The sequence below is a fragment of the Lonchura striata genome, chromosome 17 (genome assembly GCF_046129695.1).
Source record: "Lonchura striata isolate bLonStr1 chromosome 17, bLonStr1.mat, whole genome shotgun sequence".
Taxonomy (NCBI): domain Eukaryota; kingdom Metazoa; phylum Chordata; class Aves; order Passeriformes; family Estrildidae; genus Lonchura; species Lonchura striata.
In genome coordinates this window covers 9,481,590-9,508,589 of record NC_134619.1, presented here as the reverse complement: position 1 = coordinate 9,508,589, position 27,000 = coordinate 9,481,590, and the positions used below count along the sequence as shown (strand labels likewise).

Genomic DNA, 27,000 nt, shown 5'->3' with positions numbered 1-27,000 from the left:
CCCCCGGCGCGGAGACAAAGCCGGGGCCGAGCGCTGGAGGCGAGCGGCGGGGCGGCCCCGTCCGCGGCCAGGCGGAGGTGAGCGGCGGCGGGGCTGCCCAGCTCGGGGGCAGGCGGCGGGGTCCGGCGGGGGGTGCCTGGGTCCGGCCGTGGATCCGGCGGGGGATGCCCAGGGTCTGCCCGTGGATGTCCGCAGTGGGGAGCGGCGGGGCGGCGGGGCGATGCCCGCAATGGGATGCCCGCAGAGCAGTCCGGCGGGTCGGCGGGGAATTGCCCGCGGTGGCGCGGCTGTGGGTCCGATCGGGGATGCTGGCACTTCGGCAAGGAGGCGGTGGGTCCAGCCGAGCCTGCCCAGGCTGCCGTGGGGCAGCTGTGGGTCCGGCAGCGTGGGATACGCTGCCTGCGGATCCCCGCAAGGATGCTGGCGGTCTGGCGCCGGGTGTCAGTGGGGCGGCTGTGGGTCCAGCGGGATGCACATGGTGTGGTGGGTCAGCCGTGGGTCCGGCTGGGGGTGGCACTGCCTGGCGGGGCAGAGCTGGGGGCGCGGGGGTCCGGCGGGGCGGCCCCGCCTGCCTGCAACTCCCCTTTGTTGTGCTCGGGGGCTGTGGGGGACCCCCGGGAGCGCAGGGCGGGGACAGCTGGGCTGTATGTAGGCCAGGACATGAAATATTCATCGCCCCCCTGCTTTGATGTCTCGTGATCCGCTTCCCTTGTTGTGTTTGTTCACCGGTGATTCTGGGGCCAGTGTCCAGCCCTGGTGGACCTGGCAAGTCGTGCCCCTCCTGTGCCCCTCGCTGTGCCCCTCGCTGTGCCCCTCCTGTGCCCGCCTGGCTCAGTTGCTGGGGGGCTGCAGAGCTCTGGTTTCTCCGATTTAAGACTTCATCCAGTCGGGAAGTTCCTCGTTGCAGCCTGGGCAATCCGGCCCCCATGCGTGGCTGCAAGTGGTGGCAGTGGTGTGTTCCCACTGTCACAGCCCCCAGTGCCATGGAAGAGCACCGTGGGCTTTGCCCTGAGCCACACTGGGGTCAGGATGAGGTTTTATCCTGCTCACTGCCCAGAGAGGCTGTGCTGCATCCTGGGGCCACTTGGGATGGACACAGGAGGCAACCTGCAGGGATGGAACTGCTGCACAGGGCTATGTGCACGGGGACAGGTGTGGTAGGGGGCTGGCATCTTGTGGCACTGATCCTGGCATGGTCCTCTCTGGTGTCGGGCATCATGTCAGGGAGCAGAGCAGTCTCGTGTGAGACCTGCTGGACTGAGTGGGGATCTGCTCCACCTCCCTGTGCCCTGCACAGTGCACTCTCCTCTGGCATTTCCTCACCCCAGTGGCTGCTGTGGTGTGCCAGGGCTCAGCCCTGGACTTGGTGCCAGGAGGTGACTGTGGTCCTGGTCCCAGTCCCAGAGATGTTGAGCAGCAGTAAAGGTTGTAGGTGGCAGGGAGCAGGTTGTGCTTCCCTGTGTGTGCCATGGCCCATCCTCTGGCTCCCCAGAAGTGACGCAATGGAAGGGACATGATGTGACATGCAGCCAGGTGTCCCACAAGACAGGGGCATTAGGAGCTGGGGGCAGTGGAGGGTGCAGAGCACAGGGTTCCCTGAGGTGAGCTCCTGCCTGTGCAGCACAGAACATATCCAGCAGTGCTCTATGAAACTGCATGAAGGCAGTAACAAAAGACTTGATTTTTCTTTCTCCTGCCCATCTGGTGCTCCCAGAGGAGGAGGTGCTGGGGGTCTTTGTTGCTCTCCTCTCAGCCAAGGAGATACCCACTGCCAGCATGACCAGTGCAAGAACCGAGTCGTGACGAACCTTCCCAAGATCCAGCCATTAGTGATGGGAATCCTTTTGTCCCTGCTAGACTTGGAGATGCCCCTCAGAATCCAGTGGCTCAATGTGAGCCCAGGTCCCCCGTGCAGCAAGTGTTGGTCAGACAGTCACAGGGCTGCCCAGGAAGGTGTGAGGAAGGGGATATGGAGGATGACATCAGCAATATTGCACTTTAAAGAAATATCCTTTCTGTTATTTTTACTGTTGGGCTGCTCTAGACACCTTTGCCATAGAGCTTACCTGTGCTAAGCCATCAGCTTCAGCTGGCTCCAGATCCACCCAGAGCAAAACCGTGGCACTCGGTGTCTGAGCCGAGGCTTGTGTGCTGTGTCTCTGTAATCATTAGCCAGTTAATGCTGATATATCACGAAGGAACACCTTTGCTTAGGAGACGAGGGTCAATTCTCACTTCCAAGCTTTGACCTGGGAGCAGCAGGGCAGGGGCTCCTCTAAACACCTCCTGGCTTCACCAAAACAGCCCAAGACAGGATTATTTATGGGCTACACAGCAGCAGCAGCAAAGGGAAGTCCAATGTTCCCTGTCTCGATCGTTAGTGGCCTTGCAGTGCTCCCTGTGTGATGGAGATGCCCTAATGATAGCTCTGCCCTTTAATGACTTTGTGCCAGAGTGATGGAAAATCAGGGAGGTTCCGAGGGGAGGCAGAAAGGGCCATCCCAGCCCCTGGCTGGGGAGCAGGGGATGAGACGAGGAGAACGCTGCGGTGACCAACCAGTGTGGTGGCTCTGCTGCAAAGACAAGAGGGTCCTCTTCTGTCTTGGTGGCATGGAGGGGACATCAGCTATCCTGAGACAAGGTTGGCCTTTAGCAGCACGGGCAGGTCCTGCAAACCAGCATCATTTCACTGGACTCACTGAGGCAAGCAGGGGATGGACCATGGGACTCTCACGTCTTCAAAATCCCATCTGTCTCTCCCTGTTACTGGTGTGGGATCCTGCCCGGCCTTTGAAGTCATCACAGAGCTAAACTCTTATCTAATGAGACCTGAAGGACTTGGTCTCCAGCCTCTCATTTAAACAACCAGCAAACGCCTGTAAGATCTTGAAAGAGAAGAGGTAGGAGCAAGCAAACAGCTTGCACCTCCTCCCAGCATGTCTAAGCAGGGCATCCCTGGGACAAAGCACTGGACTCCTGGCACGGCTGTGGGAAATTGGAAAGCCTATCTGAAGTGCTATTGTTTCCTGTGCTGTCTATTTTGCAGCTCGGTTTCCAACTTGTTTCTTTATCTCTTGGAACACTTTCCCATCTGAGCTCACTTCCGCAGTGCTCCGCGTCTCGCCCCGAAGCCCGCCCGGAGATGTGTCCAGCAGGCATCCCATCGGAAACGGCCTTGTCAGGCAGCAGCACACCCGTGCACCTCCCTGCACAGGGCAGCCCCCGAATCCCATGCCTGGAGAGCAGCTCGGACCTCTGGATGGAAATAACCACCCGGGCATAGCTGTTCCTGGGACAGGAGCGCAGTGGGTTGTCACTGTTTCCAGTCCAAGCTCCTCTTCCCGACTGCCTGTAGCTGTGGGTGGTGCAGTCCAGCTCCCCAGGGCTCGTGTCTTGCTGAAGTTTCCACCCATCAGCAAAAAACACGCCGTGTGTCACGGGGCTGTTTTAAAGCCTTTGGTTCCTCTTCGCTTAAATGGGCAGCAGATTGGGAGATAGTCCAGTACATCACAGAATCGTGGGATAGTTTGGGTTGTAAGGGATCTTAAAGCTCATCTAGTTCCAGTTTTCCCGATCATCTAGTTCCAGACTTGCCCAGAGTGTGCTTAGGAGGTCCCCAGCTCAGGTTGGCACAGTGACCTTGGCACTGGCTGTGTTGGGAACCGGTGCTGTGCACATGGCTCTGCACACGCGCTTTGCAAAGAAAACCCTGAAACAGATTTCAGGAACAAATGTGGTTTGAACCCGGGCCAGGAAGCAGGACCTGCAAATCTGTGTGTTGCGCTGACTTCCCTGCAGGCGATGGATCTGCTGGCTGCTCTCACTGGGAGCAGGAAGGCGTTTGCTAGGGCTGGGGGCTGGCCAGGCTGCCGGGGGCATCGGCTGCTGGGCAGGGCAGGACGGGTCATTGGTTTTAACTCAGCCCTTAAACAGATCTGCCCAACTCTACGTGGTCTCAGTGGAGATGCAGCATCTGAAATATCCATAGGCTGGCACGTGGGATCAGTGGGCTTGTCTGGAGAAATGTGGAGAGTAGAGCTGCCTGGGTGTTTAAAGTAAAAAAATAAGAAATGGGGTCCATGCATAGCAAGTCTGCTCTCACCTCACAGCTGTGGGGCCCATGCAGGAGGGCACTGGGATGGCTTTGGGGTCTGCAGCCCAGGGGGACATGTGTGCAGGGACATGTGTGACTTGGGCTGTGCTGTGGTTCTTTCACTGTGCTGCAAGACTCAGAGGCTGGCCCTGAGTTTCCCAGCCCATGCTTGACCTGTTGTGGTCTCACTCTTGTGACTGTGAGGTTTCAGCTGGCCCTGAGCCCCCTGTGCTGAGGATGGATGGATGGATGGATGGATGGATGGATGGATGGATGGAAACCTGACTGCATGCTGTGCAATAGCTTCCACCCAGTGCAGCTGCTCCTATCCTTCCTGACTGGGGTTGGCAACCTTGGCCACCAAAAACCTGGGCAATGAGGATAAAAGCCATTGCTGCATTGCTCCCTCCACCATGGGAGAGGTTAACAAGCCCAGCCTGTCCTGAGCAATGTGTTCTCCTCCCATGCCAAGCACCACTTTGGGGGCAGCATGAGAGGGTCAGGTCAGTGCTAAATTGATCCTAAAAATATCTCACCTTGGGACACCCTTTTGCAGTAATTTGGGGTTGGAGGCGCAGCGCTGTGTCTGGGTTTCACTTCTCCACTTTGCTTTCCCACTGCATTCCTCAGTTTCCCCCAGGAGCACCTGAGGAGAAGCTGTCATTGGGATTGGTGAGGTTTTACACAGCGTGTGCCTCAGTTTCCCCTTCTTCCAGCCCTAGCTGCACTGCCCTACTCCATGCACACACGATGGGTAAAGCCTCCCCTTAGGCAGGGCAAATAGAGTCTGATCTCCATGAAGCACAAGCACCTTCCTCATCCTCAGCTGCAGCCAGTGCCAGCAGCAGCGGGGTCAGGCAGTGCTCTCCCTGGGCTTCTGAAGTTCCTGGGTTGAAGCATGTGCTTGCTGACTTATGCAGAAAACACTACACAAAAAGGCTCTTGGAGACACTCCCTGCTCAGACGGGCCCTTTCCTTCCCCTGCCCATGGGGCAAGTGCTGGTGGGGCCCTGCTGTGCTGGGAAAGGGATTGGGAATCCTTGGAACAGTGGGAGGGAGCTTCCAGTGAGCAGCCTGCTGCGTCAGGCAGGGAGGGTGACACGGGAGCAGGAAGGGTGCAGATGGAGCTGCAAAAGTCACTGTGACCAGGAGGAGTTCCATGCTCCAAGGCCATGAGCAGTTGAGCTGGGAAGGGTGTGGGCTGGGAAGGCTCAGGCTGCTGGGACCAGTGCAAGGTGGGCTGGGCAAGGAGGGCAGCTGACTGCACACCTGGCTGCCTGCACAGGTGTGGGTGTGCATGGGGGTGTGCACGGGTGTGTGCACACTCACCTGAGCCCTCTGGGTGATCTGGGGATGGGCACAGCTCTCATGCTCCCATGTGTGGTCCAGGAGGGCTGTGCTGGAGGCACCGTGAGCCACAGGTGATGGGAAGCAGAGGAGACGCCCTGCATCCCTTTGTCCCTGCATCCCTTTGTCCCTGCATCCCTTCATCCTGTCCCTGCAGGGCTGGAGAGATGCCTTGGGAGGGTGCAAGGTCCACATGTCACTGGCCACACCCTCCTTGCCCATAGTCCATCTTTGCTCCCCACCACAGCTGCAGTAAGCAGTGCCAGAGGTGTGCAGAGCCCAGCTCTGCTCCAGGAGCGACAGGGATAAAAGACACCAGCTCAGCATTTTTCTTTGTTTTTCATCTGCTCAGGTTGTTGATAGTGAGCACCATCAGGGGCTGCACCTCCCAGCCGGATCCTCTCTGGTGTGAGCATCCCACTCACCCGGGGAGCAGCTGGCAATCCAACACAGTGTTTTGGGCTTGGAAAAGCTTCCTGGGGCTGGCTGATCTCTGTCTGCCCCTCAGGACCCTCCCTGGCTGCTTCCTCTGACGCATCCTGAGCGATGCTTTGTTTTGGTGGTGCAGATGGGAGTGGCTGTGGGGACCAGCATCTCTCAGGGTTCTGTTGCCAGTGATGTCCTCAGTGTTCCAAGGCCAGAGCCACAGTCCCTGCTGTGCTCACTCGTGTGGGACCTGCTCCCAGTCCCATCCATGCCCACGGAGGTGAAAGAAGGAGCTGAGTGTGCATTGCTGGAGGCTGACCCTGACCATCCAGCCACACATAGTGTGTGTATATGAGGGCTGGTGGCCCCATGGTTCCCCAGAGTGGGAGGCTTGTGCTGGGCATAAGCCCCAAAGTCCCAGAGCAACACAGGAAAATGATCAGCATAAATTTGCTCTGTGGGATTCTGCTTATTTATTTGAAAATGTTCGGGGGTCTGCAAAGTGGGAAGTGCTTGAAATCCATGACAGAAGAGCCTTGGCCTCTGCTTGGCTTGTCCTTCATCCCCTCCCATTGCAGTGAACCCCAGCATGTGTCCTGCCAAGTCCCTGTGGCTCCAGCTGGGAGAGGGGCAATTCTCAGCTCCATGGTTTGTGTCAAGGGTTCCCATACCCACATACCCTCCCTGCGTTTTCCCTTTTTTCCCCCATCAGTGTTTCAGTTCCTGTTCTGTGGGAGGTTTCCTGCCATGGGGGTCCTACAGGACCCCTCAGCAGGGCTGATGGGGCTGTGGCTCTGGTCCTGGAGGGCCAATGGAGCCCTTGGAGCTCCTTGCCTGGCTGGACTGGATGGGCTGGTTTCTCTGAAAGTGGAAATGTTTTAGCAGTGACGCCAGCGTGGCCAGGGGTGGTTGTAACTTGCTCAGATGTGGAGCTTTTCTGCCTCCTGCGTTCCTTGCCCCCTTCCTCCCCCTGCCCTGGAGATTTGCCGCCTGCCTGCACTGCTGTCTCGTCCGGGTCAGGATGGGTGTGTCAGCCCTGCAGCCATGGCAGCCGCAGGTGGCACTACTGTTTTGTCCGGATCTGAGACACCTGTGAGTCACAGCAGCCTCCTGCTGCCACCTGCCCCTTCCCCAGGAACCAGGCAGGGCATGGAGTGGGCTGGGTGCTGCCACAGCTGTCCCCCCAGAGCACCCAGGCTTGATGTTCACTTCCAGAAAGCAGAAGGAAACCACATTTCCTGGAGCCTGAGGCTGCCTGTGCTGGGAGAGGTGCTGCAGAAATGGGGAAGAGAAATCAGCCCTTCTCCTCCAAGGGCCAGCTTGGGTCACCAGGTCTCCATCACCCTCTCCAGTGGGGCCAGTCCCTTGTCCTGGTTCTTCGCCTGGAGGAGGATGGGAAGAGCAGGGCTGTGATGGGCCACTGGAAACTAGAGAATTAAGTGGCTGGCAGTGGGAGCTCAGAGGTGCCAGCATGGCCAGGGGCCAATGTTAAAAGAGTACATTTTGAGGAGTGCAGAGCCACAGGGCTGTTCTGGGGAAGCATTGTCCCATGGCTCCAGGCAGTCCTGGTGGCCAAGAGCTCCAGCTCCTAGTGCCATTCCAGTTCGACATCAGAGTTTCCCTGCCCAGCATTGTCTCTTCCCAGCCCCACGGGCACTCCTGCCCTTGGAAGCATTTTCTTTCAGTTTTCTTCTCCTGGACTTGGCAGGAGGAGAGCGGTGTCCTCATCACCTGCCTGGGAGAAGCCAGCTCAGGTTAATGCAGGCCAAGGGCTTTGTGTGCCTTGGAAAGCATTTGCTGGAGCTGGTTGGGCAATTCCTGGCTTTGGCTGGTGTCCTGATGGGAATGCTGGAAGTGCAGGCTTGCATCAGGCTGGGAGGTACTGGGAGGCATCCCTGCTCTGACCTGGAGCACTGTCAGGCTGCACAACACCCAGCCAGCTTTGAGCATCTCCTGCTGGGGATCCCACCACCCCTCTGGTCCCTGTTCCTGTGCTGGACCACTTCAGGGTGAGAAAGCTTTGTTTTCCCTTCCGTGATTGTTGGATGCCCTTACAGTGCAGAAAGGATGCACCCACATGCTGACAAGATCCAAAACGTGGTCCTGTCAGTCCCCAGGCCTGCTGCAATGCAGTGACAGGGATGTGACAAGGTGTGGCAATGGCCACCTCCCCTTTTCACATCTCTGAGTGCAGAAAAGGCTTAAAACTGAGTGCTCAGCTCAGCACCAGCAAGCACAATGTGCAGCACTTTCCACTTCCTGCATCCAGCTGCTTGCACTGTTTCAGGGAGATAAGGCTTGTGGCTTTCTCCTGCCAGCCTTATGCAGGATGGTGCTTGGGGGTGCCCAGTGTCAGGATGCCCCTGTCCTTGCCTGGTTTTGGGGTGCTGTGGGGGTAGGGGGGGCACAGCCTGCAGCTCTCTGTGGTCACTGATGTTGGCAGAGCCACTGCCCATCGCCCCAGCAAGCCAAAATCTGCCTGTGGAGGGGCTGACCCTGTGATGGGTGGGAGAGCTCAAGCTCCCTACATGCTCCCAGTGTGCATGCTTGGAGTTTCCCAGTTTCTTGGCCACATGAACATCCAGAATGCACTTTTGTGCTTCTCAGGGAATGTTTTGGTGTTTTAAACTCCCTGTTTTGACATGTCTTTTCGGAGGCGTTTTGCATCACTCCTAACTGTGACTCTCCCCCATGCTTAGGGGGAGTGAATTTCGATGCTTGATCTAATTATCCTTTCCCCTTTCATGATGCACTGGCCTCTGCTGTCTTGGGCTGTGGAGCTTTAATTAAGATGGTCTTAATTTTAAAGGGAGTTGAGAGGGTCAGAGAGGAGGAGTTGGGACTTATATCTGTGGGGAGTGTGTAGCTGGGCCCCCACACAGCAGCTGCACTTCCTTACTCCAGCCATTCTTTCATCTGGAAGAGCTCTCCATCAGCTGGGGGGAGCCAGGGGAAGGCTGGACTGCTTGGCTCAGATGCCTTCAACACACTGAAGCAGAGATCAGGACTGGGGACACCTGCCTGTGGCTGCTCCTGGTTGGAGCTGAGAGATGAAGTGAGCATCCCTGCATTGTTCCTCCTGTTTCAGGAATCAGTGCAGGTGAGAAATGAGTGTCCTTGTGGAGGAGAAGGGCTGCAGGTACAAGCCAGACGTGTCCTCACTGCGTCAGCCGGGCAGGGACAGGGTCTGCAGCATCACACCCCACCTGTGGGGCTGGGGCAGCAGCTCCCCCTTTTCACAGCTCCTGGGACTCACCGCAGTGAGGCTGGTCCCAGCCTGGCAGAGACGAGCCTGTGTTCCCTGTCCTGCACTGAGCAAAGCCTGGTGGCATGGGCAGGGGACAGGAATTGTCACTGGCTGGACACAGTGGCTGTGCATGGGTGGCAGAGGGATGGTGGGCTGAGCCGGGGCAGCGAGGCTGTCCCCACAGCACCGGGGCTGTGCTGCTCTCGCTGGTCCCCAGCTGTGATGCTTGCCGTGGGAAAGGGCAAAACCGGGAGCATCCTCTGGGACAGAGGGGGAAGCTGTTCTGCGAGCATATCCGGGGCTGTGTGTCCTACTAAAATGTGGGGAGGGAGCAGAGGGCAGAGCAGGGAAGGGGACAGGGTGCCACCTTAAGATGATTAAAAGACCACCTCGCTGTGGCTGTGGCAGCAATGACCAGGCTGGGATTTCACCCACAGCACTGACCCCCACGCTGGCAGGGGCAGCCCCAGCAGGGGACAGGGGGATGACAAAGTGCCCTTTGACTGCTCCAGCCCGAGACCTCTGGTTTAATGGCCCCCCTTGCGGGCAGCTTCCATTGATCCCGCACGGATCTGCCCCGGCTGGCCCTGGCCCTGCCGGCAGGGGCTGGTGCTGTGCCAAGGGGATGGAGAGGCTGGCTGTGTTTGGGACCGCTGCTCTGTGCCTCTCCCCGTCCCCGGCTGCCATGGGCTCGGTGCCGCCGGGCTGCTTTGTCTCGCCCGCTTCATTTTTCAGTCTGCTGCGAGACAGTCGCCGTGATTAATCTCAGCGGGGCTGTGCGAGCGGAGGGCACGGCTCAGCTCGTCTCCCTCCATCGCTGGGTGGGTGCTGGTGCTCCCAGCCCCTCGCTGCCTCTCCCCCAGCACCCCCATCCTGCTGCCGGCAGTGCTGCTCAGCACCCCCGGCTCTGGAGCAGCTCCAAGGACAGTGCCTTTACTGCCAGAGGTGTTTCCCTCCCCAAAGCTCGGTGTCTGGTGTTGGGCCCCGGCTTGTCGCGGCATTTCCCAAGGTTTCTGCCTCTGCCGTGTTTTGTCTGCTCCCAGTCAGTGTCTTTTGTTGGTGTCTTTGCAAAGCGATAAAATCGCTTCCCCTCCGCTGCCAGCCCTTCCGTACCACGCCATTGTATCCTTGAGCGATCCGGGCAGAGCGACCGAGCAGCGGAGCGGGGCTCGCCGGGCAGCTGCCGCTTCCCTTTCCAGGGCATCTCTCCTCGGGGAGGTAGGGCAGAGGATGGAGCCTTTTCCTGCCACCCATCTTGCCAGTTAATTTTTGGGGGGAGGCAGCTTGGAGCGCGGGTGTTGGAGGCGCGGGCAGCCCAGGTGGCATTGCCAGCGCCGGCAGGGGAGGACGGGGATGCCGCTGCCTGGCGTTCCGTGATCTGATCCGAGCTGAGGTGTGCAGCCGAGTGTGCTTCATTTTTAATTGCTTTTGGAGAGGGTAGGACTGGGTTGGCCTCTCCTTGCTGCGGCCTCTGCCCCGGGGCAAGTTGCATGGCTGAGCTCAGCCCTGGCACCCTCCCTTGTGTCTAGGGAGGAATGGAGGCTGGGAAGACCCCAAAAGCAGAGCCAGCAGCTCACGGAGATGGGTGGGGATGGCAGTGCTGGCCATTGTCTGAGCCTGGCTATGGCCATGCCAGCGATGTGCTGCTGAGGATGGCAGCCCCACTGCCAAGCGCGCAGCAGGAATGTGCCAGGTTGTGCCAGATGTGCCAGGGAGTGCCAGGCTGCTGCCACAGCAGCCACCTGCAGCCACCAAACAGTCAAATCAATCAGTGAGGTTGCTGGTGCATCCATCCACCCAGGGACCTGCCATTCCCCATCAGCGGACCTGGCACCCCGCTGCTCAGGCACATGGCTGACCCCAGGCTGAGGCATATTTGGATTTTCCTCATGACATTTTTGGCTCTTTTTGGTCTAATCATTGTTGTGGGCCATGTCACAGCATGCCTGGGTGGCAGGGACACAGGCACCACGTGTGTACCCAACACAGCTTTATTTGTATGTGCTGCAGCCTGGAGTTGGGGCTGCAGCTTCCCCCCTGCATCCTGCTGTGCAATCATTACCAGCCAGTATTTGTCAAGTACAAATTACAAACCATTCAACATCTTAAAGGGCTGTCAGTCATCTCCCACTCATTATCCTAATCAAATGCACTAAAAATAGTGACAAAACTTATTAGTAGGGGGAAGGGGAGGCCATGAAAACAAACCTGTGGTGGGGGCACGGCCCCTGCATGCTGACACTGGTATATTCCCCTTATATGAGGTGTGAAACCCAGGATGTTGCCCTTGGATGAGGTGTGAAACCTGGGCTCCAGCTGGGACAGGAGCATGGTGGGATACTGCTTGGGGCCTTGAAGTAGGGTCTGAATCCCATCTGTTCAGGAGCAAAAGCCCCTCGGGGGTGGCTGAAGCCTCTCCCCAGCGCTGGTTGAGCAGGGCAGGTTGGAGGGATAATTTACATTCTGTAGAAGAAGAGGGAGCAGTTCCTGTAGGAGCTGGGGCTGGGAAAGGGTGGCAAAGCCAGGTGAGGGGCTGGCCTGGCTTTGTGAGCCCATGTCCTACTCTGCTTTCCACCTGAAGCTCTGCCTCGAGCTGCTGCTGCTCACTAGGGTCCCCCCATCACTCACACTTGTGACAGAAAACCGTCCTTTTTGAAAAATGTAGCTAAAATATGCTTTTCTGGATGAGTCAGGGCTTGAGCAGCACAGGCTGCTCCCGTGCCTCGTGCTCGGTTTGTGCCGTAGCTTTGTCTCTGCTCCTGGAGCAGGTGACTCCTCCCGGGGGACGAGGTCTCTGCTTGGTGGCCGACCATGCCTGCCGCAGGTCGTGGCTGTGCGGAGATGGAGCAACAGGGCTGGAAATGCTGGTGTGTCTGGAGGAACTGGCTTTGCTTTTCCCCTGAAAAATCCCTTGCTGGGCTGGGGGTGCCGTGCTCCCCTTCCACTCTGGGACGTGGCTTGGGGCGGCTGCAGCCGCCTGCTCTCCCGTCGCCAGTGGGGTGGTGAAGTGGGGCAGGGAATCGTCCCCTCTTCACACAGCCGGGATCAGGGCGAGCGGCTGCGAGCTGCCGGGGGGATGGCGAGGAGGAGGAGGATGAAGGCAGCCCTGGGCACTGAACCGTGCCGTGGGGGGAGGGTGTCGGAGCTGACGCTCCCTCTCCTCTCAGGCTGCAGCGGGAGCTGAGCCGAGTCCGCCGGCAGCCCCTCCGCACCCCGCGGCGAGGCTGTAGCCGAAGGCAGCGGTAAGAATGGCCATGGGCAGCGGGGAGTGGCTGCTCTGCCTTCCGGGGGGCTGCCAGCCGCGGCCGGGCTGGCCCCGAGCATCCCGGCGCGGCTGCGGCTGCGGGAGGCGCAGCCCTGCGAGGCATCGCACCTCGGGCCGGGGCTGCTTCGAGCCGTGCCCTGGCACTGCCCCCGGAGCGGAAGGCAGGAGTTCCTGCAGGCTGCGACGTGCCCGGGGTGCTAATCCCCGCCGCAGGAAAGCTGCCTGCCCGCCCAGCGCAGGGAGCCCCAGCCCTCTGCACAAGCCTTGCGAGGGCGAGAGGGGCAGCCCTGCTGCAAGGCAAGGCACGCCGAGCCTCCCATGCCGGCATTGTCAGCTGTGAAAAGCACGGCAGCAGGGCAGAATCCCACCGGGCATCAGCCAGGCTGCCCTGGCTGGATGCTGGTGGTGCTGAGCATCTCCGCAGCCTGCTGCATGTGGAAATGCTGTATTTATTAGACATAAATTTATTAGACATATACACGGCATAGCTCCTGGCAGTGGGTATTTTTTGCAGTCTGGCTGCTGTCCCACAGCTCCCAGTGATGTTGCTGGGGTGTGCTGGGAGCCACCACACTTCCTCCTCTGTCCTCTGACTCCAGGGGGAAGGGTTCATTGGCGACTGTGCCAGAGGCAGGGGGGTCTCTCCCTGGTGCCTCCCGAGGACCTGAGTGCACAGCACATTCCTGCTGTCATTAATCACTCCTTTGCCAGACTCTTGCACAACCCTGCTTTCTCCCAGGGGAGTCTGCACCCTTTCCTTTCCAGCTGCCAAGGGGATGTGGGAGCTGCAAGGGTTTTCTCAGGCCCTTCTCCTCCCTGGGGACAGGTGGAGAGCCACAGGGCTAAAGCCACATGGTCGTGTTGGCTGAGTTACCTGGGACTCTGATGGGGATGGTGTGAGGCTGCCAGTGCCCCTGGGCACAGTTTGAGGCTGCCAGCCTGCATTTTGCACTGGCCAGATTTCAGGCAGTTCGTGTAGGCATTCAGATGCAGCAGGAGAGCTGGGAGTGGGGCTCTGTAGCCCCTTCCCCAGAGAGCTGTGGGCTCCTGCCTCCTCCTCCTCCTCCTTTGTCTTTGGCTCCTACAGCCAAGCCCTGACAGCTGGATTGGGCCCTGTCAGAGCATCGTGTCCTGGTGACCAGCACATCCAGTAAAGCCCTTGCTGGGGAGGGTCAGCACCCCAGGGCAGGGTGGGAGCTCTCCCTGCCCAAACTGCTGCACCAGGAGGGATGAACTCACAGTTCATGGTATTCCTGGCCAGGACATGCCTGGAAGTTGCACATCCTGTGCCCACAGGCTCTCAGGTGTGAAGGTGAGGACCCCCCTGTTTTAGGGAATTGCCTGGGGGATCCCCTGTCCCCTCTCTGTGCTCTGCTTCTGGCTAATCTCTGGCATATTGACTGTTTTATACTTTGATTTCCTCAGCACACTGATAAATAATTTTCTGACCCAAGCCCAGAAAATGTGCTTGGGGGACACTTGTGTCCCCAGAGTGCTGCTAAATCCACCACCCTGGCTGGGGTGTTTTCCTGCCTGGGGAAGTACTGCTTCCAGGGGAAACTCTGAGCAGCTCTACTCTTGCTCATGGTCCCATGGGGAGTCACAAGCCACACGGTCACAGCCCTGCCATGCTCCCACTTTTCTCCCTGCACTGCCACTGGAGTGCTGCAGCCCCGGGCAGAGGTGAGCAAGGGGCTGGCTGGGGACAGGGAGGTGGGGGCTCCTTGTCATCACTCCTCAGGTCTAGCTCTCCCCTGCTGCAACAAACTTTTAAAGTGCATTTATTTATGGGACAGACTCCTTCCCCTTGGCTGCAGGAATCTGCCTCTGGATTGCCAGAAGTGGCCATTTGCAAGTCCAAAGCTTTTATTTGACCCTTATTTGGTTTGAGACCCCCCAAAGCCTGGCACGGATATGGGTGGACTAAGTAATGTGGCAGATAGAGGCATGGTACCTCCTCATCACCTGCATTCCACAGGAGGAAGGACAGCTCTGCTGCCCACTGGAGTGGCTGCTGGAGTCATACCCAGCACAAAAAAAAAAAAAATCAGTTTATTACATTTCCTAAACCATGGCAGGATCTGAGCCTGCCGGCATGGGTCACACAAGGACACTGCTGGTGCTCTGTGCAGTGTGGGAGCTGGAAAGCAGTAGATGGAAATTGTGTCTTTTGGGAAATAAGCCCTGATCGTCAGTCAAAGCCCTTGCTGTGGGAGGGGAGCTGGGGGGGGACAGGGAGCAGTTTGTGCCTGGCACCCCTAAGCTTCCCCAGAGCAAGAGCCAAGGGCTTTGCCCCAGTGACACTGGGGCTGTGCAGGCTGCTGGGGCTGCCCATGGCTCTGGGGGGCTCGGCCCGAGCTTCTCTCCAAAGCTGGGCTAGAAAAACCCTCAGCTGGATGGGGCTGAGCCCTCCCAAAGCCTCACGGATGCTGCATCCAGGTCTGCACCCTGTGGGCAGCAGCTGCCTGCTCTGCTGCTTCCCTGCTTGTTTTCTTATCAGAGATACTCTCCTCCCTGTTGTCTCCACCTCCCTTTTCCCTCCTGCCATGCGTGATCTTGCCTAAATATTTCCTTCCATAGCTTCAGGACACTGCTGAGTATCCTGCCATCTTTGGAGATTGCAAATAATTCCCTGCCTTCATTTATGTCATTACCTTGAAGGTATTTATAGAGCGTGGTCTTGAGTGGAAAGGAAGGCTATATATAAACTATTTGACTATATATAAAGGCGAGATCCCTTGGTCCTCAGCTGCAAACTGCCTGAAACTGCTCCTGATTTAAACTTTCATCCTGTTGGCTGCCTGTTTTGGACTTCAAAGGTTCATCTTCAGTACTTAAATCCCCATCCTGGTAGAAACGCATGTGTAAGAGGAAATACGTGGGGACTGAGCTGTGGCAGGTGCCTGGCCCCAGAGCTGCCACAGTCTCAGCATGTCCAGGTTCCATGCTCAGCATCTTTGCTCTGCACTCCCACGGCTCAGAGTGCTTCCCTCTGCTCCCAAAGCGTGTCCTGGCAGTTTCACTGGCTGCTGTGGCTGCACAGGAGGTGTCTCCATGTTAATGAGGGGCAATGATATCCCAGGGCAAGGGCAGGATGGCCAGACTGCCCAGCAGCTGCTGCTTGAACAGATTCCAGGGGTTGTTTCGTTTCCTGGTGGGCAGGCATCTGTCACTCGAGCCCTGGGAAACAACGTCTTATTATAAACAATAATAATTACAATAATAATAGCAATAATAATAATAATAATAATAATAATAATAATAATAATAATAAAAGAAGCCCTCTGTGTGTCCTCCAGCCCGGGACCATGGGGAGCAGCAAGAGCAAGCCCAAAGACCCCAGCCAGCGCCGGCGCAGCCTGGAGCCCGCTGAGAACGCCCACCATGGGGGTTACCCAGCCTCGCAGACTCCCAGCAAGGCGGCTGCCCCCGACGCCCACCGCACCCCCAGCCGCTCCTTCGGGCCCATGGCTGCTGAGTCCAAGCTCTTCGGGGGCTTCAACACCTCGGACACGGTCACCTCGCCGCAGCGTGCCGGGGCGCTGGCCGGTCCGTGGGGCTGCGGCTCGGCGGGGTGGGGAGGGTCTCGGGTGCTCTGGTGGGTTTGTGTCCGGCTGCTTGGCGTCTCGGGTTTTTGAGGGACTCTGGGCTTGGGGGAGAAGTAGATCTGTGTTACCAGGATGGTGGGAGGGCAGTGTCCCTGTAGCTGTGCCCCTCCTGAGCGCTCTTTGTCGCAGGGGGAGTCACCACCTTCGTAGCCCTCTACGACTACGAGTCCCGCACCGAAACGGACTTGTCCTTCAAGAAAGGAGAGCGCCTGCAGATCGTCAACAACACGTGAGTGTCCCTGCTGTCACCTCTGTCCCTCCTGTGGGGCCCCCAGCCCAGCCTGGCAGGAGCAGCTGTCCCAGGGATGGGTGCTCAGAGGGATGTGCCAAAATGCACACAGACACAGTGACTTGTCCAAGGACACTGACACTGAAAGCAGTCGTTTGCCTGCTTCCTCATCCTCCTGACCCTGCTGCTGGTCAGAGCCACATCCCCACCAGTCCCATCTCCATCCGTGCTCAGCTCCCTCTTGTTAGCCTGGACACATCCCTCAGCTTCATGGGTGCTTTTCCCTGTGCTTGTATGCTGTCTGTGGTCTCAGCTTCTCTCTTGACTCTTCTTTCTCTCCCTCCATGCTCTCGTTCAGGAGAAAAGTGGATGTCAGGTCTGTATTGCACATTCTTATTGTTATTATAAATAACTTCCATGATGAAAGCCTATCTGCTGCCCACTTGAGGGCAGGTTGGATGGAGCAGGGCTGGGAGGAGATGGTCTCCAGATGGTTTTGTGGTTGGTTGCATTTGTCCTCTTTAAATGACCAGAACAGAGCAGGGAGTCCCTTTTCATGCTGGGGAAATGTTCCATCCAGAGCTGTGTCTGCACCTGGGGGCTCTGAACCCATCCCCTTTCCTTGTCCATGTGTGGCTCCCCTCTGCACTCTTCTTTCCAGTTGGCTCTTCCCTCCCCCCTGCCCTTTGCATTTTTCTTTTGCATTTTTTAATTTTACTTTTATATTTCATGAGTAGCTCTGGCGATTCAAGTATTTCCCCAGGGCTCTGACCCCTTCGTTAGCTCCCCATCCTGGTCACCATAGCACATCCATCCCGTGCAGGGCAGCATGGGCAGCTGGAAGATGCTCCTAAAAATGGTCCTGTATTAACCCCATGTGTGGTCTGTCCTGACAGGGGCACACACAGTCCAGAGCCCTGCTGGCAGAGCCAATGTCCCCAGTGTCCCCAGCTATGGAGCTCCCACAGGGTCCTGGGGGTCTGCAGCTCCTACTCCCGTTCCACTGCTGCCTTCCAACCTGGGCACCCAAAACAGCAAAATCAAAGGCTGGAAAGACAAGGGAACATCCCAAGAGTGAGATTTTTCCTGCAGTGCAGGGCAGTGTGGCACAAACATGTTTTCAATCTGATCCTTGTTCTCTCAGCAATGTGTGAGCTCCATGCTTGAGTTCTGCTGTCTGGATGTTGCAAAGTGAGCTCTGCCTGTGGGGGTCCAGATCAGGTCCATATTATGAGGGGGTTTTTCTTTTCACCTTTTATCAATTCTGGGGTTTCCACACACTTTTTCCCCCCTCTACCACTATTTGCCAAAGGCTCAGTCAGAGGGAAGGCTCTGTCTGTGATGGGCTCTGCAGCATCCTGGGGAGCAAAAGGGCTTTTTTTGGTAATGCAGTCCTTTGGTGGAGGGTGCAGGATGTAGCTGCCAACCTTCCCAGTGCCTGTGTGGGTGAGATGTCCACAGGGAGAGAGGTGGTGGAGGAAGTTGGGCAGTCTGTGCAGTGCTCAGGGGTGAATCACTCTTCTCCATGACCTCCCGGAGATGCTCACACAGTCTGGGAACAGCTCGGGCTGCTGCACTTCGGGGACAGCAACAGAGAGATTGTGATGTCTCCTTCCTCTGGACTCCCTGGCAGGACTGTCAGTGCCCTGGAGCTGCAGGGAGGGGACTTGGGTTCAGTCCAGGAAGGGCTGGCAGGTGCTGGGCACAGCAGGAGCCCATGGCCAGGGTGGCTTTGCAGGGTGGCAGCAGGTTTTGGCTGGGGTTGCTCAGGATGAGATGAAAAACCTCTACAATGCTCATGTCCCTGCTCTGGGTCATCCTCCCAATCCACCCAGTGCAGAAGGACTCTTGTGCTACCATTTCCAGTGGGAAGAAGTCTCCTCCCAGCCAGCAGGCAGCCAGCTGGGATGTGGTGGGATATTTTGGGTAAGATTATGCAGGGAATTGTTGAAATGCTTTGTTTTGTTGCTGCTGATTATTATTATTTTTTTCTCCACTGAGACATTTTTGGAATAGTTTGTTTTGCTGAATTCCCAGCTTGTAGACTTGCAGCCCAAGCTGGAATAAAGCCACAAGTCAAAAGCTGGGCATTTTTCAAGCAGATGTTTACTATGGTCCTGTGGGAAAGGAGCCCAACCAGCCTCCTGTCCCCTTCAGAGCCACCTCAGTAAAGGTGACTGGGGTAACAGCCCTGGCTGAGGAGCACAACCTGCCTGCCACGAGATGTGCTGGGGCTGGAAGAAACTAAAATGTCATCCAGGGCTGCTGTGAGGCTGTTCCAGGGGCAGAGCTCAGCTCTGTGAATAGGAAAAGATGCCTGGAAGGTCCCCTCCATCTCTCCACCAAGTGACACCATCACAGGGAGCTGGGGGCCATGTCTGGGTTATCCCAGTGCTTTGAAGCATCACTGGTTTAACTGGGAAAAGCACGAGTCACAAGCAGCTGGTGAGTCTGAAGCAAGGATGGAGGTTTACACGTCTGCAGGGTCAGGGATGGGTCTGGATGTGGTCTGGAGATCCTTGTAGTGGTGGCTGAGGTTATTGGTGTTTTTCTGTAGCTTGTTTGTGGAGGTTGTCCTGCCAAGTTCTTGTATCCTTACGGGGCTGTTCCCACGAATCTGCCCTTTTCCCGTAGCCTCGTCTCCCTTGTGGTCAGGATGAATTCAGTGGCTGTCTTTGATGGGCAAGAAGATGCAGGTGGTGGGAGGAAAAGCCCTGCTGTCCACAGGAAGGGGAAGCCACCTCCTGCTGTCCTCTTGTTCTTCTCTATTTGTTGTCCTTTGCAGCCCCATCCGGAGCAGGAGCGTTGGGAAGGAGGGCAGTTCCTGGGGACTGCCTGGGGCCCCTGTGCCCGGGCCAGGAGGGCTGGATGCTGGCTCAGCCACAGGTTTTTAGGGACAAGGAGCCTCCCTGGTGGCTGTGCAGGCACAGCCCTCGCTGGGGCAGCAGGAGGCTCAGGGGCAGGCTGGAGCCTTGCAGGGGCTGGGAATGGGACACCCAGGCTGGACAGGTCCTGCTGCATCCAGGCTGGACACCCCGGATGGGCAGGGCTCAGCCCCTGCCCAAACCTCAGCCCCGTCCTGCTCTTTCCTGCAGCCTGTGTTTAACTAACTCCCTTGGGTTTTCGTGGTTCCTTTTTCAATTGCTGCCATCGTTCTGTCGCGTTTCCTGTCCCTCCCCTTGCCTGCTGCTCCCTGCTGCCAGGACCCCCAATGCCCCCCAGCCTCCAGCCAGATACCCTTCCCATTCAGGTGGCTCTAAAGGTATTTTGGCTCGCTGTCTGCCCTGCCTGATTCAGGTTTAAAGCATTCCATATGTGGATGGATGGCTCCAGGAGTGGAAGCTCACCCAAACAGAGCCACAGGCGGGGCTGGCAGCAGGAGCTCTCCTGGCTGGGCTCTGGCTGTGGGGCTGGGGGCTGTGGGGCTGCACCTTTTCCCAGTGGGGCTCTGTGCTGGCTCATCCTCCCCTGGTGCCTGTGGGCGGGTGAGGGGCTGGCCGGGGGGCTCCTGGCTTCACACTGAGTGTGTTTTGGTTCTCTTGCAGGGAAGGTGACTGGTGGCTGGCTCATTCCCTCACTACAGGACAGACGGGCTACATCCCCAGTAACTATGTCGCGCCCTCAGACTCCATCCAGGCTGAAGAGTAATTGCCATCTTTTAGACAGTTTATAGACAAGCGATAGCAAACACACCCTGAGCACTCCCCCTCCACCCCTGCCCCAGTCCTGGGAGAAGCCTCCAAGCCCTCTGGGATTTTCCTTTTCGTTAGCTTTCCCCTGTGAATGTGCAAACCAGCCTTTCTTTAAGGCCTAAGTGCAGTGCTGCAGCGTGCTTGCGTGGTGGAGGGGTGAGTGGTGGCATAGCAGGGCTGTGGATGCTTTTGCTCTGGTTTTTATGGAGAGCCTGGAGAAGAGAAGGCTCCAGGGAGATCTCATTGCAGCCTTCCAGAACTTAAACGGAATTCTTAAAAAGAGAGAGATGTTTTACACAAGCAGAGAGGCCTGGGAAAGGACAAGGGGGAATGTTTTTCAACTAAAAGAGAGATTTAGATTAGATGTTAGGAAAAAATTCTTTACCCAATGGATGATGAGACCCTGGCACAGGTTGCCCACTGTGGTTGCCCCATCCCTGGTAGTGTTCAAGGCCAATTTGGAGGGGCTTTGAGTAACCTGGTCTAGTTGAAGGTGTGGCAGGAAGGTTCCAACCCCTCTGGAGGCAATGCCCAGCCCAGGCTGTATGGGGACGTGGCACACACCGAGGTGCCCGAGCCCAGACACAGCCCCTGGTCTCCCAAACCTGCAGTGGGTGGGCCAGGCCTGAGCCCCCTGCTTGGGCAGGCAGTGGGGGAGTAGTGCCAGGGGCTGAGCCACTGCCTTTGTCCTGCAGGTGGTATTTTGGGAAGATCACTCGCCGGGAGTCCGAGCGGCTGCTGCTCAATCCCGAAAACCCCCGAGGGACTTTCCTGGTCCGGGAGAGCGAGACCACAAAAGGTGAGCAGGGCTGGGGGGGTGCTGGCTGGGAGGAGACCCTCCCTGGGGGTGTGGGGGTACCCTGAGTCCCCTCACTGTCTCCTGCTGGTCTCCAGGCAGCCAGTGCTGACGTGGCCATCACATCAGCAGTGACGTGCCTGTGCCAAAGGCACTGTTACACCACTGAGCTCGTGGGCTGCAGGGATGTGGCCACTTCTCTCCCACCACTGCCCACCCAGTGAGCACCCTTCTCAGAGGTGCTTCAGCTCATGGCAGGGTGGAAGCCAGGTGTCTCACCAACTCTGGCAAGACCACCAGGCAGGATGGTCTCTTTTCCCATTTGGTTTTTTTTTGTCGTTGTTGTTGGTGGTGGTTTATCTGGGTGGGTTTTTGTACACCCCCAGCTAGATGTTTTTTTTGGTTTTCCCCTGGTCCCTGTCTAGTGACAAAATCTTGAACACATGCTTCCTGGGCAGCCAGGCCGAGGGAATGAGGAACTTTAGTCCTTTCAAGTCTGACACTTCTGAAAGTGAGAGTTGTGATCTTTGAGGTTTGACTGCCTGAGGATGTTTCTTACCTGGTTTCGTTTGGCTCCAAGTGTACCCTTGGGAAAAGCTCCTTGATGTTCCTTTCTGGTTTTATGCCTTGAACTTATCACTATTTGTTTTATTCTTATGGAAGCAGCTTCTTCAAGCAGCAGCATAAGTCTTGCCCTCTGCTGTCTGTGGCCCTGGCCACACCACATTGTTCTCATGTGGGCAGAGCAGAGCCAGGCTCCTGCAGCGATGCCTGTGGTCAGACTTGTGCAGGAGGAAACTGGGCCCACCTGCCCCTGAGCTCCTCTCTGAGACACTGAGGAGTTGTTGGCCAGCAGCTCCCGCCAGCCTGGCTCCTCTCCCCATGTTAGCACATCCATAGGATGGCTGCTGGCAGAGCTGCTGTGCAAGCAGAGGGCAGCTGGAGGCTGTGATGGTGTGGCATGGCTGTAGCTGGGGGATGTGTGCCATTCCTCCCCGCCACCTGGTGCCAGCTGGTGCAGCCAGGAGCTGCTGCTGCCCATCCTGTGCTTTTGGGTGAAGGCAGCACCTCCATGCCCAATCCTGCCTCCTCCATGCCCTCCCTCAGTGGGACCCCATGGGGAGCACCCATCCAAGGCCCATCTGCAGCCCCTCTGTCCTGTGCTCAGGTGCCTACTGCCTGTCCGTGTCCGACTTCGACAACGCCAAGGGGCTCAACGTGAAGCACTACAAGATCCGCAAGCTGGACAGTGGCGGCTTCTACATCACCTCCCGCACCCAGTTCAACAGCCTGCAGCAGCTGGTGGCCTACTACTCCAGTGGGTAGCCATGTGGGTCCCCTTGGGGTCTGGGTGGCACCCTGGGTGCTGTCCCTGCCCTCGCTGCAGGGCGGGTGCTGCACTGGGGGACACCAAAGCAGCTGTGGGGACTGTGGTGAAAAGCTGGGGCTCAGGGCAGAGGTGAGGGTTTGGGTATGGGTCCCCAGGGTGTTTACAGGAAGGATCTGGGGTAAAGACATCACATGCCTAAGTACCCATGTGTCACCCTGCTGTTGTCCCTTCCCATGCCAGAACATGCTGACGGCCTGTGCCACCGTCTCACCAACATCTGCCCCACGTCCAAGCCCCAGACCCAAGGCCTTGCCAAGGATGCCTGGGAAATCCCCCGGGAATCGCTGCGGCTGGAGGTCAAGCTGGGACAGGGCTGCTTCGGAGAGGTGTGGATGGGTAAGGACCATTCCCACCCTGCTGTCCCCTCTGTGTCACCACCTGCATCCTGTCCCCCACCACTGGCAGAAGCCTGGAGCCAGTGGTGGGGTGGGGGAGCAGGGGAGGGACACAGCCCCCTGCCCCATACGTGTGTCCTGAGCAGCGTGTCCTGTGCCACAGGGACCTGGAATGGCACCACCCGGGTGGCCATCAAGACACTGAAGCCTGGCACCATGTCCCCAGAGGCCTTCCTGCAGGAAGCCCAGGTCATGAAGAAGCTCCGACACGAGAAGCTGGTGCAGCTCTACGCTGTGGTGTCAGAGGAGCCCATTTACATTGTCACTGAGTACATGAGCAAGGGTGAGCACGGGAGGGACACTGAGGGGGCAGCTGATGGGCCCTGCTCCTCCATATTGCTCTCACCATGGTCTTCCTCACAGGGAGCCTCCTGGACTTCCTGAAGGGTGAGATGGGCAAGTACCTGAGGCTGCCCCAGCTCGTGGATATGGCTGCTCAGGTGGGTTTGCACACCCCTGGCCTCCCTCATTCCTTGTGGGGGCACTGGCTGCCTGAGCCCCTCGCTGGGCTGTGGTGGCTGTCACTGCTCAGGCAGTGGGGTGCTCTGCAGCCTCGCTTGGGTGGGTGCCACTGCTGGGGCTCAGCCCAGAGTGGGGTTGCTCTCTGGGACCATCATTTTGCCCGTTCCTGTTGCTGCCAACTCTCCCTGGCCAGCAAACCCAAGTCTGCATGGCATTTCTTGAGCAGCTGGTGTTTCCAACACCTCAGCTGGCTCCCACTGCAGGCCTGTTCCCTTTAGTAGCGCCAGGCTCTCCCTGGGGACCCTCGTGTCATCCTGTCAGCCACAGTGCCCCACGTGCTGGTCCCCACAGATCGCATCCGGCATGGCCTATGTGGAGAGGATGAACTATGTCCACCGGGACCTACGGGCAGCCAACATCCTGGTGGGGGAGAACCTGGTGTGCAAAGTGGCTGATTTTGGCTTGGCACGGCTCATCGAGGACAACGAGTACACGGCTCGGCAAGGTGCGTGCCCAGGGCTGCTGGCACCGGAGCAGAGGCCGCTGGTCCCTCGGTGTGCTGTCCCTGGAGCCAGCACGTGGCTCTGGCTGCACGGGAGCCCTGGAGGCACCCCCTCACCCTGACTCTCCACCCAGGTGCAAAGTTCCCCATCAAGTGGACGGCCCCCGAAGCAGCTCTGTACGGCAGGTTTACCATCAAGTCAGATGTCTGGTCCTTCGGCATCCTCTTGACTGAGCTGACCACCAAGGGCAGAGTGCCATACCCAGGTGAGGGCTGGCACTTGCTGGCAGAGGCCCTGTCCCCATGGTGGTGCCCAACTCCAGTTGTCCATGCCCAGTGCTTGCCCCTGAGCTGCCTCTTCCCAGGCTGGATCCTGCCCCACTGGGGTGAGCAGATACTGGCCAGGATGCAGCAACTCAGTCGCCCTGTCCCTCTCTAGTCCCTGAGCAAGGTGACAGGGACAAGTGCTGCTAGGCCAGGGGTCCCTCTCTCCCTGGGCCACTGGGATCGCCCCTAAGGCGGGTCCTGGCACAACACCTTGGTGTCCCCTCTGGGACAGGTACGGTGCAGGACTGGCTCTGATCAATGCCATGTCATGCAGGGATGGTGAACCGGGAGGTGCTGGACCAGGTGGAGCGGGGATACCGCATGCCCTGCCCGCCCGAGTGCCCCGAGTCCCTGCACGACCTCATGTGCCAGTGCTGGCGGAAGGACCCGGAGGAGAGACCCACCTTCGAGTACCTGCAGGCTTTCCTGGAGGACTACTTCACCTCGACAGAGCCCCAGTACCAGCCTGGAGAGAACCTATAGACGGGGGCTCCTCCTGGCACCAGGGACACTGCTGTCCTCACCACGGGGTGCCCAGGGTTGGCCTCCCCACCGAGGGGCTGTGTTTGTGGAGCAGCCCTGCAGCAGGACAGGGCACTATCTCCAGGTGCAGCCAGGGGAGCCCCTGGGTTGGCCCATCGCTCATTAAGACTTCTGGCCCGTGTTTAACGAAGCAGCGCTGGCGAGAGGAGCCTGTGGGCACCACCAGAGCCAGCTCAGGAGGGCAAGCAGAGCATCTCCTGCCAAGAGACTTGGGTTTTGGGAGACTTTTCCCCCCACAGCTCTGGGGTGAGCCAGGAGGATTTGAGGGACAACATTGCCCCACCTCAGACACACGGTCCCAGTCTCCTGCAACCCCTTTCTAAATCAGCACAAATTTCCCTTCCCCTTCACCCTCCCCACCATCTTCCTCTTGGCTCCAGCTCTCACGAGGGTGCTGGTAGAGATGTTTTGCCACAGGGATGTCACAATTCCAGGCTGGCTTGAACGAGGTGATGTTCCAGGGTGGTGGTGGTGGCATGGGATGACAGCAGAACTCTGGTGGTCCCTCTGGCTTCACCATGACCTTAACGGCTGGTGGGTTCTGGGACTCTGAAATGTGACAGCTCCAGGCTCTGGTGACCAACACTGTCCCATCGGAGCACCCAAGCACACAATCAAATCTTCCAGCTATGTCTGTTCCTCCAAGGGACACATCTTGCCTCTCTGGGGAGCAGGACTGGGGATACCAGCAGAGCCCTCACCCTGCTGTGCTTTGTCCCACCACATGCTCCAGGTCTTCCAGCCAGACCCTTGGGAAGTACCTCCCAGCTACCCTCCCCAGCTCTGCCACCAGCTTTCCCAGCAGAGTCCCCTGGGCTGGCCCTGCCACCAAATCCAGGTCCACTGTGGTGCTTGGGTGCATGGCCCATGTAGTGTTCTGGGGGTGGGAATGTTTTGGAGGAAGTACTCGACTTTCACAGATGGTTTTGTCCACCTGGTATGTTTTTAGATGCCTTCCCTCTACCTGTTGTGTCTCAGCTTCCAGGCAGCAGTCCCCATGGAGCATCCCCAGCCACATCCCCCCTCTGGAAGTGCTGTGCCACATTTGCATCCTCATCTCCCCTCTGCTCTCTCCCAAAGGCCTCAGCCATGTCTCAGCTGTGGGTGGCTATTCCTGCCCAGCTTTATCCCACACACATCCCGTGGGGCTGATCCCAACGCTCATCCCCTGCCCTCTCCCACCCAGCACCTGCTTGTACATAACCCTTGAGTGGTCTCTGCACCATCCCACACCTTGACTCCATTGCATGTGTCAGTTTTCCCTCTCCTGTGGCTGCTGGAAACTCTTCACCATGGTGGTTCACAAAGCTTCACTCCTTCACCTCCTGGGTCCCAGAGACCCTTGCTCTTTGGGATCTGATACTCCCAGAGACCCGGGGGCTCTTTGGATGCTCTCCTGGAGCACAGAGGGTTGGGGGCTTTGGGGATGCTGTGGGGCAGGGGGTGCTGGAGGGAAGGACTTGGAGTTGGGAGCCAGTGGTTGTGTCCTCCTCTCGGTCCTCAGGCTTTCTGTGCCTCCCTATCACCTTTAGGATGGTGTTTGCCTCTGGCACAGCCTCCTTGCAGGCAGCAGACCCAACCCACCCCTCACCAGCCCCTGCCATGGTGCCAGTGTCCTACAAATGCTGGGTGGGAGCCAGGCATGGGCAGGAGGTGGCCAAAACCCCTGCCCCAGATCTCCACCAGAGCAGGATCCAGGCAAGCCACTGCCTCTCACTCACTCACTCACTCCCACAGTGCCCTGGTGTGGTTTGACCCAGCCACTTATTTATAAACCAAGTACATGGTTGGTTGTTTGGTGGCTCCTTTTTTAATAGTAAAACTTTTAAAATCAGTTTGAACAGGCTCTTCAGCAGTATGGAGAGAACATACTAGCTTGAAGAGCAGCAGCTGGTTTAATGGAATTTTTAAAAAATTATTTTGGGAGTTGGAGCCTTTTCTCCCCCCCTTCCTTTCCTAGCAGGTTTGCTGTGTTGGCATTTCTGCATTTGGGCAGGGACTCCCCAAACCTCAGTGTTCTGGGTCTTCCCATGTTTGCAGCCTTTTGGGATGGGCAGCTGCCACAGATACCCTGTCCCATGGTAGCTATTCCAAGGGATGGCTTGTGCCATAGCTCTGCCTGAATTATACAAATCCCTATCCCTGGGAGAAACCTTTTACAGCTGTAACATGTGGAAGCCAGATTTGGTCTGGGAGCTGGGAAGAGAGAAGGCAAGCACACGTGATAAGGTCTGGCTTTTGGTTGTCTGGCACATGCAGGGCCTTGGGTGCAGCAGGACAGGAAGGCGAGTGCAGCCTCTGGCTCTTTCCAGAAGGCAGCAGCTGCAAGGAGCACCCCGGGATGGATGAACTCCCTAAGGCTTTCAGCAAGACCTGGTGAAGGAGATGTGCTGGGGACACTTTAGGGCAGAGGGCAATAAGGCAATCCCAGAGAAGCCCTGCTCCAGGGGGCTGAGTGTCCACACGTCCGTGTGTCCATCTGTGTTTCTGTGCAGCGCTTGTGGTGGGACCTGGCGTCACTGGACTGGCCACCACAGCCAGCATGGCCTGGAGGCCTGGGAATGCAGAGCTTCCCCTCCATCATTGTCTGCCAATTTACTTTTTAAGCCAATAAACTCCAGAGGGGATCCCCACCTAAGGATGCTCTTTGGCTTCCTGGGGTCCATAAAGCCCTACAA

General features: G+C 57.8%; 1 protein-coding gene across 1 annotated transcript; it reads left to right on the top strand.

The window, feature by feature from the left end:
- Positions 1–27,000, top strand: SRC (SRC proto-oncogene, non-receptor tyrosine kinase). The gene is made up of 13 exons (XM_021527858.2): positions 1–77; positions 15,678–15,927; positions 16,116–16,215; positions 16,574–16,591; positions 19,761–19,859; positions 20,603–20,706; positions 21,872–22,021; positions 22,274–22,429; positions 22,592–22,771; positions 22,852–22,928; positions 23,302–23,455; positions 23,587–23,718; positions 24,054–27,000. The coding sequence occupies exons 2-13, from the start codon at positions 15,687–15,689 to the stop codon at positions 24,260–24,262; spliced, it is 1,620 nt and encodes a 539-aa protein (XP_021383533.2). The 5' UTR covers positions 1–77; positions 15,678–15,686; the 3' UTR covers positions 24,263–27,000.